This window comes from Bos taurus, chromosome 4, assembly GCF_002263795.3.
Source record: "Bos taurus isolate L1 Dominette 01449 registration number 42190680 breed Hereford chromosome 4, ARS-UCD2.0, whole genome shotgun sequence".
NCBI classification, from domain to species: Eukaryota; Metazoa; Chordata; class Mammalia; order Artiodactyla; family Bovidae; genus Bos; species Bos taurus.
In genome coordinates this window covers 12,818,499-12,837,215 of record NC_037331.1, presented here as the reverse complement: position 1 = coordinate 12,837,215, position 18,717 = coordinate 12,818,499, and the positions used below count along the sequence as shown (strand labels likewise).

Sequence of the window (18,717 nt, the reverse complement as noted above, 5' to 3'; positions counted from 1 at the left end):
CCTTATTCGCAAATCAAAGGGCAGAGCAGGTTTCTTTGAAACTGTAACCAGGAGATTAATGAAACTTGCTGTGGATCTTTTTGTCTTCTTTGAGCTTTCCAGTTTGGTTTTTTTTCAGAGATGCATTTTTTATTTTTATTTTAACTTTTTAAATTGAATGGCATTGAAACATGTATAATATCATATAAGAAACGAATTGCCAGTCCAGGTTCGATGCAGGATACAGGAAGCTTAGGGCTGGTGCATTGGGATGACCTAGAGGGATGGTACGGGGAGGGAGGTGGGAGGGGGGTTCAGGATTGGGAACACGTGTACACCCGGGGTGGATTCATGTTGATGTATGGCAAAAACAATACAATATTGTAAAGTAATTAGCCTCTAATTAAAATAAATAAATTAAAAAAAAAATAAAACTGGAAAAAAAATTGAAGTATAGTGGATTTACAATGTTGTTAGATTCTGGTGTACAACAAAGTGATTCCGTTTTCAGACTTCTTTTTTCTGTTACAGTTTATTACAAGATGTTGAATATAGTTTCCTGTGCTATCCAGTAGGACTTTGTTGTTTCTATGTTCTGTATGTGTGTCTGCTAATTCCAAACTCCTACTTTATCCCTCCCCCTCCTTCCACTTTGGTAATGAGCTTGTTTTCTACGTCTGTAAGTCTATTTCTATTTTGTAAATGTGTTCATTTGTAACATTTTTTTTAAGATTCCACATGTAAGTGACATCATATAATATTTGTCTTTTTCTGTCTGACTGACTTCACTTAGTAATGGTAATTTCTAGGTCCATCCATTGTTGCTGAAAATGGCCTTGTTTCCTTCTCTACGTGGCTGAGTAATATTCCATTGTGTACGTATACCACATCTTCTTTATCCATTCATCGGTTGATGAACACATAGGCTGCTTCCACGTCCTGGCTATTGTATACAGTGCTGCTGTGAACACTGGGGTGGCACGTATCCTTTTGAAATAAAGAGTTTTCTCTGGATATATGTTCAGGAGTGGGATTGCTAGATCATATGATAACTCTATCTTTCCTTTTTTAAGGAACATCCATACTGTTCTCCATAGTGGCTGCAACAGTTTACATTCCAACCAACAGTATAGGAAGGTTCCCTTCTCTACACACCCTCTCCAGCATTTATTATTTGTAGACTTTTTGATGATGGGCATTCCGGCTGGTGTGAGGTGATACCTCATCATACTTTTTATTTGCATATAATAATTAGTGATGTTGAGCATCTTTTTATGTGCCTGATGGTCATCTGTATATCTTCCTTGGAGAAGTGTCTATTTAAGTCTTTTGCCCACTTTTTGATTAGGCTTTTTGAAAAAAAAAAAAATATATATATATATATATAGAGAGAGAGAGAGAGAGGGAGAGAGAGCTGTTTACACTATCTGTATATTTTGGAAACTAAGCCCTTGTAGGTTGCATCATTTGTAAATATTTTCTCCCAGTTCATAGGTTGTCTTTTTATTTATGGTTTCCTTTCCTGTGCAAAAGCTAATAAGTTTGATTAGGTCCCATTTGTTTATTTTTGCTTGTATTTCTTTCGCTTTGTGAGACTGATCTAGGAAAACATTGCTACAATTTATGTCAGATAATGTTTTGCCTAATGTTCTCTTCTAGGATTTTTATAATGTCATACCTCATCTGTAAGTCTTCAAGTCATCTTGAGTTTATTTTTAGAATTGAGACCTGATGGTAGTTCCAAAGCTCGGATTCACAGTAGGGAGAACACTCTCCTACACTACCTCTTTCAGGTCAAACTGCCAAGAGCAGAGAACCATTAATGAAGTCAGATTGGAACAGTTTGCTTCAGAGACTTGGTACCACAAGAAAAAAATCATTGCAGTAAAAATGCAATAAAAAAAAAAAAAGGCCATGGTCCATGCCACGCATGTCTTAGAAGCTCTACGTGTTCTCAGGTATATTCTAGATAATGCCTCCCACTAAGTAGACTCATGCACCATCTGAACATTGATTAGGGTTCAACTGAACACCAGACACTTAAGATGCTTTACATTTAGTTCCCAAATCAGATAGTTAATCACTAGTTAATCAAATAAAGAAATTGACCCATGGGTTAAGAAACTAGCCCAAGTTCACACAGATATTAAGTAGCACAGTCAAGATTAAAACTCAACTACTGGATTCCAAAATTCAGATTTTTCCTCCCATGTCACCCTGTTTTGCTAATGCATGGGAACAAAGCTTGGCAGTTTCTTTGTATGTATCTTTATCGTAGAATCAGTCAAAGTTACTTAGAAACAAGTCAGTGCTACCTGAGCTCTCCCTGATGGATCACCTTACGGAAGAGGCCTTTCGTTGTTCCTTTGACTTCAGCAGTACTGGGAGTTCTGGGGTTCCTGAAGGGCTATAATTATGCCAGTGCTTCTGTAAACAATTTACCAGTTGAACACTGCTGTGGCAAGAATTGTAAACAGTGCTCAAACTCCCAATTTTGTGTCTGTTCCCTTTATCCTCTTTTGCACTGGAAAAAAGGTTTCCCTTTTTAAAAAACGTTTCCCAATTTAAAAAATTCTTTAGCTTTTTGATATTTAAAAAAATGAAAGGCTATCATTCCTTTCTGCTCCAGTAAAGTATTCCATTTGATTGGAGTGTCTTACATGGGAAGAAAAGAGTTTATTAATCTCATGCTTGATTTTTTTTTTCACAGCTAAATCTTCAGAATTGTAAATTTTTTTGTCAAGGAAGAAGAGTTGAAGGTAATGGTAAAGGCAGTTATATTTATTAAGCATCATGAAGATGCTCTGAAAATCATAAAATATATGTTATGTAGTTGTATCATAATTATTATTACTGTTAAAGCTATAGGGGTGGAAAAGAATAATTATGATAATAATAATATTCCATTGATTTCCCACGGTGCTTCCACATGGTTAAAGATATCTCCTGACTTGATCCCACCCACCCCTGCCAACCTCACTCTCCACTCTCTACAACAAATGTTCATCTTTTACTTGCACCAAGCTTGTCTAATTGATAGTAAATGCTCACTGCATGTTACAGTTCTACGCCTTCACCGAGGCTACTCACCTTAAGCTCCACCCCTTCCACTGCCCTGTTCTTACTCAAATTATTACCCAACCCTCCCTTTCTTCAGGTCACAGCTCAAGACCACTGGCCTGACCACTGGTCCCCAGTGACCCCTCTCTTCCCTCAACACTGACAGCAGTTCTCGGCTGGACCACTCCCTGAGACCTCACTGACTTATCACGGTCTTATGCATGGTTTATGCATTTGCCAAAATCCCAACAAGAAATGAACTGCACACTCAAGGGTGACTGAAGAGAATTTCATCAAGGAGAATAGTAGCTTAGGAGAAGGGCTCATTACAGGAAGTGTGGCCTTGAGGAAGGAATTCATCCACCATCAAGAGAGGCCCAGCAGGGAAGGAGCCAGGAAGTGTCCCCATCTCCATCTCCTCCTGCTCTTCAGCCTCCTGATGGTTTTCCCATTGAGTGAAACCACCAAGAAGACAGGGGGAAGGAGACTGGCTGATGCAGCCCATTAAAGTCATCCTGCCGGACCCTGAACAGGGGAAAGAGAGAATTTGTGTTCTGAAAGGCAGCTGAGTTTATTTGTCTTGCTTCCTAAATTAAATTGACTATAATCTCCATTAATTTCCACCTCTTCTCAATCAGAGACTTTCAGGTTCCCTGAAATCTGATATGGGGCAGTGAGTAAACATCTTCCCTTGTGACTCTGGGCAATGACTGGGCACTGGGAGCTTGAGAAGACCTCTGGTACCTAACTTCTACTTCAAAGCCACCCAAAACACCACATGAGGACAGTTCTGCTTTGTCAAATCTTCCACGCTTGATTAAGCACTAAGAGCGAATCCACTGGTGTCTTTAATTTAAGAAGTACAAGGTAGCATCATTATTTTATTTCCTTGGCTGGATTAGCATATATTTGCATAGTTGTTATACAATATCATTGAGGCATACCTCTATGTGAGAAAACCTATTACTAAATCAGATATTTCAGCACACCTAATCAACTCAGTGTCACTAAAATTAAAAAAGAAAGAAAGAAAAAGGAAAAAAAAAGAGAAAAGAATCAACTGCTTCTTGGAGGTTGTTTCTTCATATTTCACACACTGCTTCTCACTGGTGACAAGTGTAACCAAACATAAAGTCAAGTCACTCAGTTGTGTCCGACTCTCTGTGACCCCATGGACTCTATATAGAGCCCACCAGGCTCCTCCGTCCATGGGATTCTCCAGGTAGGAATACTGGAGTGGGGTTGCCATGTCCTTCTCCAGGGGATCTTCCGACCCAGGAATCGAACCTGGGTTTCCCGCATTGCGGGCAGACGCTTTACCCTCTGAGCCACCAGGGAAGCCCAAATATAGGAGGAAGGCAATTTGCCACTGAAATACAGGTTTTGAAAATCATTTCTAATCAACCATTTTATGGCAGGTTGACAGAAAAACAGCTCCGTTAGATAGCATCTAACTTTAAAAAACCCACTGTATACCTTTTATTCTTACTACTCAGTAAAAACACAAACAAATAGACCAAAACGACACACAAAACCTTGAGCTACTGAAAGTGAACCTTGCAGGAATCCGGTATCAACACTCCCTTCTTCTGTCCATATTTTGCACAGAACCATATGTGTATTAGTACTGAATAAACCCTTGAAAGTGAAAGATTAAATTAAATACTCCAACCCTTCCTGTGCATTCACTCTGATGTGCAGTAACCCTCACTGCTGGGAATCTGAATTGCCAATCTATACTCCTCCTGTTACCAAGATAACTTCCTCCTCTTCCCTCAGTGAAGATGGAAACAGCTGATTGACACTCTTTATCCACATGATAAAGTGATTCCGCAGCCTTCAGGGAATGGCAAAAGGAGTCATTGCATCCTTGATAAACCCACTTTAAAAAAGGGCAAAATTTCACAAATTAATCATTTTGCCTGTTTGCTAATCCTCCACATCAGTGTCAGTTCCATCTCTGGCCCCCAACTCAAAAAACCCCAAGAAGGTCAGGGACCTGGTCTGTCTGCTCGTCCGTTGATTCCCAGCTGCCAGCAAAGTGCCTGGTACATAGAAGAAGCTCAACAAGCAATTCCAAAAGTGAACAGAAAGCTAGCACATGTCACCTTCAGCTGCAGCTTCACTCAATCAAAGTGTTACTCAGTGGTAGGTAGCTCTCCCTAAATGATAATGAATATGACAGTAACAAGGACAACAGTAATATTAAAGTCCTTACTGAATGTCATACCCTGCTCTGTGTTCTTTAATGGACTAAAGATTTAACCCTCTGATGCGTTAGACACGCCATTCCCATATGTGGCACCTTGGCATAGTGACTGTTTTAGACTGAAGGAGTTCAAGGAAACGGCAAAAACAGGCAGATCATGCTGACCATTCCTGCCCCTTATTCCCTGAAATAGGTCATAAAACCCTCCTTCAGGAGGTGTTCTTCCTAAATCTGGAGGAAAGGAGCACCCTTATCTTCTAAGACAAAGGGACATCAAGAAGACTCGTAACGATGCAATACTGCTCAGCCATAAAAGGGGAATGAAACTGGGTCGTTTGCAGAGACATGGATGGACCTAGAGACTGTCATACAGAGGGAAGTAAGTCAGAAAGACAAAACCAGATATCGTACATTAATGTATATAGATAAATGGAACAGATGATCTTATTTGTAAAGCAAAAAGAGAGACACAGATGTAGAGAATAAATACATGGATACCAAGGGGGACACAACTGAGAGACTTCACTTTCACTTTTCACTTTCATGCACTGGAGAAGGAAATGGCAACCCGCTCCAGTGTTCTTGCCTGGAGAATCCCAGGGACGGGAGAGCCTGGTGGGCTGCCGTCTATGGGGTCATAGAGTCGGACATGACTGAAGTGACTTAGCAGCAGCAGCAGCAGCAGCAAGGGGGAAAAGCGGTGGTGGGAGAAATTGGGAGATTGCAATTGACACATATATACTATCAATGCTTGTATAAAGTAGGTAATTAAGGAGAACCTGTTGTATAGCTCAGAGAGCTCTACTTAATGCACTGTAGTGACCTGAATGGGGAGCAAGTCCAAAAAGAAGGGGACACGTGTATATGTATGGCTGATTCACTGTGCTGTACAGTAGAAACTAACACAACATAATAAAGCAGAAATTAATTTAAAAAGAAGAATCCTAATGAATAGTTAGGATTCCCAGGCGTTCCCTAGTTTACCACACTGACCTCATAGTCCTTAATCTATCATATTTCTACACAACTACCCACTTACCATCAAACCTAGCATGAAAACACTCAAGGTTGTTTCTTCAGGGTCTTCATTTCCTTATAAAGGCTTCCATGTCATGTGCAACATATTAAATGTATGCTCTTTCCTCCTGTTAATCTGTCTTTATCAGTTTAATTTTCAAGACCCAGTCAGGGACCCTAAGAGGGTCAAGTAAAACTTTTCCTTCCCTGCACTTCAAAGTGATCATATAAAAGTTTTATGAGGTAGGTGCCACTACCATCTGCATCTTTACAAATGAGGAAACTGAGGCACGGAGCAAGCATGTCATTTCCCCCAGATAACAGGTCAAATTAGGCTGAGAGTCAGGATAAAAACTTAGGCATCAGAGCCAAAACTTCTAACACTTCACTGTAGTGCATCTGTTCACACCCCAAAGAAAATGACAATGAATTCCTTCCGTCTACTAGATCTGATGTCTGCGTTTCAAAAAAAAATAGATCATTGGATTTTTCTAAAAAGTTTTGAAAGTGTGTAGTTGAAAACAATCAATCAGCTGAGTAACAAAAATATAAGGCTCAGCTGTTTTTTTTCTTGTATTGATAAGCCACTGCAAACGGTCTGTTACTTTTTTCATCCTTAGAGTCGGCTTTGACTGCCGTGTTTTTTATTGGAGACCACTGGGTTCGGGATGGAAGGACAGTGACAGTGTAACGCTGGGTGAGTTAAAAACAGAGCCTGTGTGTCTAGCTAAGAAGGGAGAAAACAGAAAGGGTGGTCTTTCCCTCATCTCAAAGACTCTCTTTCACGTGAAAGATTCTTTTTCAATTATATCATGAGGATATCATTTCCTCTCTTGCTCCTGCTCATGGTTGCTTGAAGGATGAGAATGAAAAGAAATCAGAAACCCAAGAGGACAGAGGACTACGCTTCAGCACGATTTCTTTATTATCGTTAAAACACTTTTTTTGTTCTCAAAGCAATCACCTGTTTTTTACTTGTGTTTACCCTTTACTTTCTTTTAAAATATTATTTATTTACAGGCATATCTTCTCATTCTTTTTTCTCAATGTGGAAGAAAGCAATGAATCATGTAGAGTTCTTTAGTCTAACTGCTGAGGAGTCCGTTAGGAGAAAGTCTTATCAACAGATAACTCACAAAGATGAAAGGAAAGGGAAGAGCTTTATTTAAGTCCTCTAAATGAAGGTTCAAAGGTGAGGAGAAACAATTTTAAATCTACAAAATAAACCATCCAAAACAAGTTGTTCTGTATCATACACCAGATTAACAGACCGTCTAAGCACAGCAGGCAGCCGGAGAAACGTTATTTCCCCAGGCAAGGAACATCCTCTCTCCTTTCGTCCTCAGCCTCAGCATTACCGTTTAAGTCAGCATCACAAATATTTCTCCAGAATACTCCTGAAACTGGGTGGGGGGTGGGCAACAGCTCCACCTGGCATTCTAGAATGTGTTCTACACCACTTGCTGCATGCAAACTGTTTGTTCTTTTTAAGGATCATGTTTTATATGACTAGTTCACACATATACAGTATTCTAGTCCATAATACAGATCTCAGTTTTGTACAAAATATTCCTCCCAAAATATCTGAGTAGAACTGATACTTTAGAAAGATTATTGCATCTACATTATTTTTCCTACACAGCCCCAGGAGGATGCAAATCCCAAGATGTGAAGCCCAGTCTAGATGGCAGGCTAGTGGAATATTTGACTTCATCTCTACTCAAAACTCAAGCCTGTAAACTTCAACCAGATGGAGACACATACACATGTACATACGCCCCAGCCCTGGAAAAAAAAACTCTGCTCACAGCTGGCAAATAGGTTTATTTGTGCTTAATTACTTCTGATCTAAGCTCTAAAACGTAATGCTGAAAGTCTCTGAGCATATCTAAAAGTGACTAGCAAGAACAAATACGTGAAGTGAAAAGTAGCCTCATAAACCATGAAGTCCAAAGGCTAGCCATCTACATTTCTCTTTCTGCAAACCGTTAACAAACCTGATTGACACACTAGCATTTCCAAGTTTCTCAAACTTCTACTATTTTCAAAGTGTTTCTACGTGCTTTCTGCACGCAGCCATCACCAGCAAAATTCTCATCTTCTAGCTAAAATGCTCTGAAATGTCAGTCTCTTACATGAAAAGACTAAAGTAACCAGACTAAGTCCTTTCATACATTTCCTCGCACACATGTTCTAAAACTTCTTTGTCACATACACGGGAGCCATTGAGTGTGCAATATTTTCCCCAAGGAACCTGGGACAGTACAAGGCAGCAAATGATACGAAAATAGAAATATCTAGATGTGCCAGGAAACTGAGAGTGAGTCCTTTTCCATGCACACTCACAGCAGCCAGAGATCCCCTCTGCTTCACACTATCCCTTCACTCTTCATCGTCAGGCTTCAAAGAAAACCACACTTCATATCAGAAGCACGACTTACAAAGGGAGGCACTGAGAATGAACCTGCATCTGTGCTCGCCCCCGACACCTGCCACTGCAGCTCCCAGCTGAAATGTCTGGATCCTCTGCTAAATGACGACGTTCTGGAAGGCTGGAGTCCTTGCTTCGGATTCACCTTTGCATCTCCGGTCTTTGGCTCAGTGAGAGTGCGTTAACATGAATATTTTGACTTTCAAGTGGATACGTCTTTGTTTTTCACTTCTAATTTGCTTCTAAGAGCCCCTTGTTTTGACTCTGCTCACGCTTTCTTCACTGAAAGTAAGTTGAGGAGCTCAGTATGGGGAAAGGGGTTGGCAAAACTAGCAACAGTAATTTCTGCTAAGTGGGAGAGGGTGGAGGACACAAAGATTAAGAGGCCTATCACGAGCCTTGCTTGTTGGCAACTGAAGGGTGATGTAAACTTACTACTGATATGGGAGAGAAAATGAGATTGGTTGTAAGAAAACCTGGGTCCCCTCTCAAATGAGATAATACGAAAATTTTTACAACATTATAGCAGGTACCAAGTAAGTGCACTGTACGCATTATTATTGTTACGTCAGTACCTTCTGAATCTGCTCTTATTTTTGAGAATACCTTCACTTTACCTCTGTTTATTTCCCCTCACCATGATACCCTAGGATTAATGACACAGTGTTTGCAAAGTGTTTTGACATCCCTGAGGTGTTATAATCAACCCAAGTACCATTTTATTTATGCAAACTGTGTCTACCCAGCGAGTCCACTTGAAGATCTAGGATTGGGAACTTCTGCCTCATAAGGCTTAATAAATGATTCCCTCCGGCTCTAAAAGCAAGTACTTTTTCAATGACAATGGGAGGGAAAGCAAAGGAATTACTCTGTGACATCTGCTGTGTAACGTTCTTCGAATGGCGCATCTTGATAAATGCATGAGAGTCCTTGGAGAGTTACTGCACACGGTGAAGAGAGAGTGGTAAAAATCCCAGTGTCTCTGAAAAGGAAGGCAAGACATGTTAAAGTCAGAAAAGCCTCACTGTTTACATCAATAGAAATCAACAGTGATGTGTTTAGTCCCTACTTTATATCTAATGGCAGCTTTCCACAGTCTCTGACGGTGAGGCAAAATTAAACATGAATAATAAAGCTAAGACAGGTTAAGCAACTTTTCAAAGCTACAGGCAGCTAATAAGTAGCAGAATAACATTACATTTAAGCCATTGGCCTCTAAGCCCAGTGAGCTCTGCCCTCTGTGGCCAACACCTCTCCCATGCTGGGGACAGCTGTGGTGGCTAAAGCCAAGAAAAGAAGGCTAATGAAACAGCTGGTTCACAAAGGCAGCAAACTTCATGTGCAGCATGAGGACTCAGCTTTGCAAAGCTTCCTGCACGAGTCATCACAAAGTTGTTTTTTTTTTTAATCTTATGTTATACACATTTTTACCACAATTTTATCCATCTATCTATCTCTCTATATATTGATGGCTGCATTGGGTCTTCTTTGTGGCGTGTGGGCTTTCTCTAGTCACGGTTCAATAGCTTTGGCTTGAGGGCTCTGGAGCTGGGGCTCAGTAGTTGCGGGGCACAGGCTTAGTGGTCCTGCAGCATGTAGGATCCCAGGGATCCATCCCAGACCAGAGATGGAACCCATATCTCTTGCATTGGTAGATGGACTTTTAACCACTGGACTACCAGGGGAGTCCCACCGTTTTTAATACTCTGTTACCTGCTTACTAAAGACTTTAGGATACTTAAAAGTGAATGAAAATAATCTATACAAAGCAATTTATTAAAGTCAGTGACATAATCTATACAAAACAGTTTAATCTTCTGGTAAAAATGCTATATGAGCAATCCCAAATGATGTTGTTGTTGTTAAATTCATCTAAATTGATGGGGAAGAAAGTAAAACTGTCAACTTTATATAATTGTTCAACTTGCCCCTTAATGGAGAAATTCCCAAGATGCTCCCAAGTGTTACATACCTATTTATTTATCTATGCTCACACCTGCATTTTAGAATCCTTTGTCTCATATTGGAGTGGCATTCTCAAATTCTTAAAGCATTCTCAAAACCCTTTTTTTTTTTTTTTAAATTAGAATTTCCTGTACTTCCATTGTGTTCTGGAAGTCCTGGGGAGTGAAAACCCAGAGGAAGTGAATGGATGCTTTACCTCCAAGTCATCATCAGGTATGGCTCTTTTCCACTTCACGTTCCACTTGATGTGTTCATAGGCATTCACAACAACTTCAATTGCTTTGGGATATGAATGGCAGGCCTGTATCACCTACGGAGACACCACAGAGTTTTATTTGTTCAGTGCACATATATGACCCATCCATTCCACTCACAGAGACATCAAGGCTTCATGGACCTATAAGCCTCCTTTTAGCCCTGAAATGCTCTGACAAAGTCTCAAGCTTTTGAGTATTCACACACTGCCAGCTCCTGTGGTAGATGGGAGGATCAGAAACATAAGACTTATTTCCTTCATCATTTGGGACAAAGTGAAAAAGAGGTTGCTAACAAACAAGATGGAAGTCTGATGAAATGCATGTCCTGCCTGTAACTGAAGCAATTTTGAGAGAGGCTGATCTCAAAATATACTTCCAGAGGTCTGGGAAACTCTTCTAGTTCTATAGAAAGTTTTATCAGCAAAAAGCTGAATATTCATAAACCAAGAACTTAAGCCTACTGGTGACTATGAGGTAACGCAAACTATAGAGCAGCGTGAATGTTGATCAAAGGCATCTTCCCAGCACAATGCCTAAAGAGGACCTGTGTCATATTCCAAACTACACTCACTGCTATTTTCACCTTCATCAGCAATAAACGAAAGACTGAATGAAGATTAGCTCTTTCATTAGCATGCTCTGTTCAACAGTTCATTGGGCAACCACCACCAACAACAAAAACAGAAAGCTGAGTCAAGGAGCCAGCATTTCCACCAGGAGACACGAAGATTGAGCTTTAGGTTTTAGCTGTGAAAAGAAGAGAACCGAAAAGCAAAGGAGAAAAGGAAAGATATAAACATCTGAATGCAGAGTTCCAAAGAATAGCATGAAGAGATAAGAAAGCCTTCTTCAGAGATCAATGCAAAGAAATAGAGGAAAACAACAGAATGGGAAAGACTAGGGATCTCTTCAAGAAAATCAGAGATACCAAAGGAACATTTCATGCAAAGGTGAGCTCGATAAAGGACAGAAATGGTATGGACCTAACAGAAGCAGAAGATATTAAGAAGAGATGGCAAGAATACACAGAAGAACTGTACAAAAAAGATCTTCACGACCCAGATAATCACGATGGTGTGATCACTGACCTAGAGCCAGACATCCTGGAATGTGAAGTCAAGTGGGCCTTAGAAAGCATCACTACGAACAAAGCTAGTGGAGGTGATGGAATTCCAGTTGAGCTATTCCAAATCCTGAAAGATGATGCTGTGAAAGTGCTGCACTCAATATGCCAGCAAATTTGGAAAACTCAGCAGTGGCCACAGGACTGGAAAAGCTCAGTTTTCATTCCAATCCCAAAGAAAGGCAATGCCAAAGAATGCTCAAACTACCACACAATTGCACTCATCTCACACGCTACTAAAGTAATGCTCAAAATTCTCCAAGCCAGGCTTCAGCAATATGTGAACCGTGAACTTCCTGATGTTCAAGCTGGTTTTAGAAAAGGCAGAGGAACCAGAGATCAAATTGCCAACATCTGCTGGATCATAGAAAAAGCAAGAGAGTTCCAGAAAAACATCTATTTCTGCTTTATTGACTATGCCAAAGCCTTTGACTGTGTGGATCACAATAAACTGTGGAAAATTCTGAAAGGGATGGGAATACCAGACCACCTGATCTGCCTCTTGAGAAATCTGTACACAGGTCAGGAAGCAACAGTTAGAACTGGACATGGAACAACAGACTGGTTCCAAATAGGAAAAGGAGTTCGTCAAGGCTGTATATTGTCACCCTGTTTATTTAACTTATATGCAGAGTACATCATGAGAAACGCTGGACTGGAAGAAACACAAGCTGGAATCAAGATTGCCAGGAGAAATATCAATAACCTCAGATATGCAGATGACACCACCCTTATGGCAGAAAGTGAAGAGGAACTCAAAAGCCTCTTGATGAAAGTGAAAGTGGAGAGTGAAAAAGTTGGCTTAAAGCTCAACATTCAGAAAACGAAGATCATGGCATCCGGTCCCACCACTTCATGGGAAATAGATGGGGAAACAGTGGAAACAGTGTCAGACTTTATTTTTTTGGGCTCCAAAATCACTACAGATGGTGACTGCAGCCATGAAATTAAAAGACGCTTACTCCTTGGAAGGAAAGTTATGACCAACCTAGATAGTATATTCAAAAGCAGAGACATTACTTTGCCAACAAAGGTCCGTCTAGTCAAGGCTATGGTTTTTCCTGTGGTCGTGTATGGATGTGAGAGTTGGACTGTGAAGAAGGCTGAGTACCCAAGATTTGATGCTTTTGAACCGTGGTGTTGGAGAAGACTCTTGAGAGTCCCTTGGACTGCAAGGAGATCCAACCAGTCCATTCTGAAGGAGAGCAGTCCTGGGTGTTCATTGGAAGGACTGATGCTGAAGCTGAAACTCCAATACTTTGGCCACCTCATGCAAAGAACTGACTCATTTGAAAAGACCCTGATGCTGGTAAAGATTGAAGGCAGGAGGAGAAGGGGACGATAGGATGAGATGGTTGGATGGCATGACCAACTCAATGGACATGAGTTTTCGTAAACTCCAGGAATTGGTGATGGACAGGGAGGCCAGGCATGCTGCAGTTCATGGGGTCGCAAAGAGTAGGACATGACTGAGCTACTGAACTGAACTGAACTGAACTGAGAGAGCTTCGAGATGTAGACTGGTTACTGGAAAGACCAATCCTTGATTAGAGGCTTGAAACTTTTACACACCTTGCTTTCTACCACCAGGGAAAGACAGAGGGGCTGGAGATTGAGTTCAACCACCAGTGGCCAATGATTTCATCAGTCACACCTAATGAAACTCCCTAAAAGATGGTGTTTCAGGCAGCTTCTAGGTGGGTGAGCACATCAAAGTGCTTGGAGGGCGACGTGCTCCCAAAGGGCATGAAAGCTCTGTGCACCCTCCCCATGCCTTGCCCGATGTATCACCTCTAATTGTCTATTCCTGAGTTTTACCCTTTATGATAAACCAGTATGCCTACCGTTAGAAAGTGGGCATGGCTCTGCACTTAATTAACTTTTTGAAGGAAATTTTCTTCCTAATTTCCTGGTCCTTCTGAACCTCCAGCTATTGTTATTGGGCAAAAGTCACAAAACTGGTTTTTCCCACCTCCTTTACAAGTCCTTCTTAGGTAGTGTAGCATTGCATTTTTCAGTGTGAGGTGGTAAGTACCCAATGTCTTGGGACTTCAAACAAAACTACAGTGGAAGGATGATCATTTTAATACCCAGTTGTGTGTGTGTGTGCCAAGGTCACCTGACTGAAGGGCCCATTTCAGGAAGATAAAGTTAAGAGCAGGTAAGATGGGGCCAGCTGACAGTATAACTAGAAGGTCGGCTTGAAGAGCTTGGGACCGACCTAACAGGCATTAGGAAGCTACATATTTACATCTAGCTATGTTATCTAGAAAACTACATATTCCTAGAAAAGGAAATGGCAACCCCCTCCAGTATTCTTGCCTGGAGAAGCCCATGGACAAAGGAGCCAGGCAGGCTACAGTCCTTGGGGTTGCAAAAGGGTCACACGTGACTTAGTGGCTAAAACAAGCAACAACAAAAAACATACTCTTAATAAGAAAGGGTTATATTCAATCAATTCATCCCATGGGGAAGCCTTTATTGAGCACTGGGTTAAGCACTGTGACAGTAATTCTGAGTTCGTATCCTGCTTTTGTCCTCAAGGAGCTTGCAGCCTAGTTGAAGAGAAAAAGACATAGATATTTCAAAGAGTTCAAAAGCAATGCATGCCAGTAAATAATAAAAGACTAACTTATTAGTTAAAAGATCATCAGTGTCTCTTGAGCACCATGACCACAAAGGGAAAAATGAGGCTATCAAGGCATGGGAGTGCACCAGATGGCTCGTCAGCCAGCCTCCCTGTTAGTCATGAGCAGCAAGGGTAACTGAGGCTGCGAGAAAGAACAAGTAGGGTTTAATGACTCATCAGATACAGAGAGTATAGAATGCAGCTTTGAAACCTGAGATCAAGCACAAATAGGGTACCACCCATGGAAATGAGGAAACGGGAAGGGCATTCTAATCTGAGGATGGTCAGACAATGAACAGAAGGTATGTCCTGTGTTATGTCCTAGGTTGGTTTAAAATGTGCATGAATATATACCCTAATGAGAAGGTCAAGATGGAGGAGGAGATTTGTGAATCACCACAGAATGTGCTGGTCAGGCTCAGTTACACTGAGCCTGTTGCTGCTGCTGCTCCTAAGTCACTTCAGTCATGTCAGACTCTGTGCGACCCCATAGACGGCAGCGCACCAGGCTCCCCCGTCCCTGGGATTCTCCAGGCAAGAACACTGGAGTGGGTTGCCATTTCCTTCTCTAATGCAGGAAAGTGAACAGTGAGAGTGAAGTCGCTCAGTCATGTCTGACTCTTACTGACCCCATGGACTGCAGCCTGCCAGGCTCCTCCATCCATGGGATTTTCCAGGCAAGAGTACTGGAGTGGGGTACCATTGCCTTCTCCCAGTTACACTCTAAATGAATATAAACAGAAAAGGTAGAGGACTGTGGTCTGAAGCTTGATGAATCCTATTAGGCAGGAGAGAGGACATAGGAAAAAAAATTACAGTTACCATTTTTGAGAACTTAAATGTGCCATGGCCTGTGTTAAATATATGCTGAATTTTCTGACAACCCTATGAGGTTCAGTTCAGTTCAGTTCAGTTCAGTTATTCAGTCATGTCCGACTCCTTGCAACCCCATGATTTGCAGCACACCAGGCCTCCCTGTCCATCACTAACTCCTGGAGTTCACTCAGACTCACGTCCATTGAGTCAGTGATGCCATCCAGCCATCTCATCCTCTGTTGGCCCCCTCTCCTCCTGCCCCCAACCCCTCCCAGCATCAGAGTCTTTTCCAATGAGTCAACTCTTCGTATGAGGTGGTCAAAGTACTGGAGTTTCAGCTTTAGCATCATTCCTTCCAAAGAACACCCAGGACTGATCTCCTTTAGAATGGACTGGTTGGATCTCCTTGCAGTCCAAGGGACTCTCAACCTAGACAGCGTATTCAAAAGCAGAGCCATTACTTTGCTAACAAAGGTCCATTTAGTCAAGGCTATGGTTTTTCCAGTGGTCATGTATGAATGTGAGAGTTGGACTGTGAAGAAAGCTGAGCACCGAAGAATTGATGCTTTTGAACTGTGGTGTTGGAGAAGACTCTTGAGAGTCCCTTGGACTGCAAGGAGATCCAACCAGTTCATCCTAAAGGAGATCAGTCCTGGGTGTTCTTTGGAAGGAATGATGCTAAAGCTGAAACTCCAGTACTTAGTCTTATAATTATCTCTGCATGACAGACTTAAAATCAAAGGCAGAAAGAATATAAACTCAAGTGTATTTAGCTAGTAAATGACAGAGACAGGATTCAAACTCAGGTCTGTGTGACTCCAGAAGTCAAAACTAAGTTGAATGAAAGTGGTGAGAGTGGCCATCCATGTCTTGTTGCTTATCTTAGAGGAAATGCTTTCAGTGTGTCACCATTGAATATGATGTTAGCTGTGGGTCTGTCATATGTGGCTTTTATTATATTGTGGCATATTCCCTCCATGCCTTCTTTCTGGAGCACTTTTCTCATAAATTCATATTGAAATTTTTTCAAAAGCTTTTTCTGCTTCACATGGTATGGTCTTAGGAAGCATGGCCTCACCTGAGGACTGTGTCAGTCCCCACAAACAGGCTAACCAGAAGGGGCTCTACCAAGTAGAGGTTTAAGTCAACTGTGTGCTAGAAAATGTTCAACAGGCATTTTGTAAAAAAAAAAAAAATTGTACACATATCTATATGTATATTAGTTTATGTTTTGCTAATATAAAGAATGTAAAGCCTACAATTTACAAATAATAAAATATCCAATATGATTTATTTTCTATTCCATAAGGCCAACTGGTGCTCTCAAAATGCTTTAACTTTTTTTATATAAATTTTGTATAGACATAAGTTGTGTTCAGAGCTAGTCTGTGTCTGCAACTGGAGAGTGCCTGTTTGCTTCACAAATGGGAAACAATGAAGACATATTGGAAAGTCACTCATTCATCAATGACATAAGGACTTTTATGTGGAAGCATTTAAGGGTTTTTTGAATACTGGAAGCAGATTTTCTCAATTTTTTGTACTATTCACAATGTAAGAGCTACAGACACCACACACTGCAAAGTTTTAAGTTTAATCTGCATTAGTAACATTCTCTCCATTAATTTTGGAAACTTAGACATCAACAAAGAAATAAGTCAAGGTCTGAATGGTAACATTTGCTGGTTTCTGTGATGTAAACACTTCATCATGGCCTATGTAAAGTGACCAACATGAGGTCTCTGAATATATGGTAGGGAAGAGGTGTACAGTTGCATCATCATATGTTTTCATCAAACAGCTCCCATATATGCAAATAATATCAAGAGCATAGACATGCAGAGTAAAATAATCAGGAGGTGTTAATAATACATTTTGAGTTTTTGTTTTTAATATGCTTTATTTGTTGTAGGTTGGTATGACTTGATTTTTAATAATGGTTGCATTTAACAATCAACTCACAAAACTCATGGTAATTTAATAATCAATTTTCGCAAGCTACAGCAAGCCAATTCGAGCACACAATTGCTTTCAACCATCCCTGTATTTAAGAACTGCAGTGCAGACTAAATGTGCATACCGAAACTCCAAACCAGCTAAGGCATCAGAATCATCCTGCCCAGTGGTGAGCTCCAAATGTGCACAACATAAATACTAGTTTTATGAAAAGATCCATTCACATACATATTCTGGGTACAGTGCACAAAGTTGAGCTGCTGACAATATTTCAGCTAGGTCTACGTAAATAAAGAATAATCCTATATCATCAACGCCTAAGGGTTGGAGTCAGACATCCATTGCTATGGGACCTCTGAAGAGTCAGCATTTCTGAGTCTATGGAAAATGTAACCAGAAGGATTTCTCTATGGGTACATGGCTGTCAAGGTGGGGAGGTAATTCTTCCAGGACCTTGGTCTTGGGGAATTGAGGCAGACGTGGTGACTCTTTTCTGTAGTTGGGATGAGAATGGCAGATATGCAGCTCTATGTAAAAGAGACAGACAAAACCTGAGGCTGACTGACTGCTCTGAACACTAGTTTATAAGCTACCATAACAGCATCAGAGACTGTGAGGGTTGCAAAGGACCCTAGGGATTATCTAATACCTTTAACTTGAAGATAAGGAAATTGAAACCCCGAGAGGCACACAAAGAGAAAGCATGGTTTTAGGCCTTCATCTGAGTTCAGTGCCCTTTCAAATGTAGTGTGATAACCTTATTTTAATCCTTAAGTAATGACCAGTGAAATGAATGGTTTAAAGGTACAAATCCTATTGCACAGATATTTGGAACAAGAAACATTCTGTATTATAATCATTACAGTAATTATAGGCTGGATTTTGTTGAAATTTCAAAATAACTCCCTTTTTAATGCAAAGATGTTAATAATAATAATGAAAATAGCACCCTTCAAGACCTCTGTATACATCCTTCTCTAAAGACTCCCAGATACTTCCTTTCTGGAAGAATATACCATGGTGAAAAGTACGCAGGTCATCAGATGAGTAATCCATAATGAAGATTTAAATTTAAGAGTTACCAGGATGTAGACGCCAGCTGAAATCAACCCAAGGCCCAAGTCAAAAATATACTTGTACAGGAATGCCGAAAACAAAGCGCATGGGGAAGTCAGGCAGCTTGTAGTTCAGGTGCCCATTCATAACACTGACTTCCGCGCTGCATGAATTCCCAGGCTACACTCACTCTTCATGGAAACCACACTGGTCATGCTT

At 40.8% G+C, this 18,717-nt stretch overlaps 1 protein-coding gene across 1 annotated transcript in view; it reads right to left on the bottom strand.

Moving 5' to 3' along the window:
• Nucleotides 1-9,489: 9,489 nt before the first annotated feature.
• Nucleotides 9,490-18,717, bottom strand: part of ASB4 (ankyrin repeat and SOCS box containing 4) — a 77,130-nt gene continuing 67,902 nt past the window's right edge. Inside the window, exons 4-5 of the mRNA NM_001192864.3 lie at nt 10,858-10,971; nt 9,490-9,678 (exon numbers count right to left, since the gene is read on the bottom strand). Coding sequence (NP_001179793.1) covers nt 9,490-9,678; nt 10,858-10,971 — 303 coding nt within the window. The remainder of the gene's footprint in view (nt 9,679-10,857; nt 10,972-18,717) is intronic.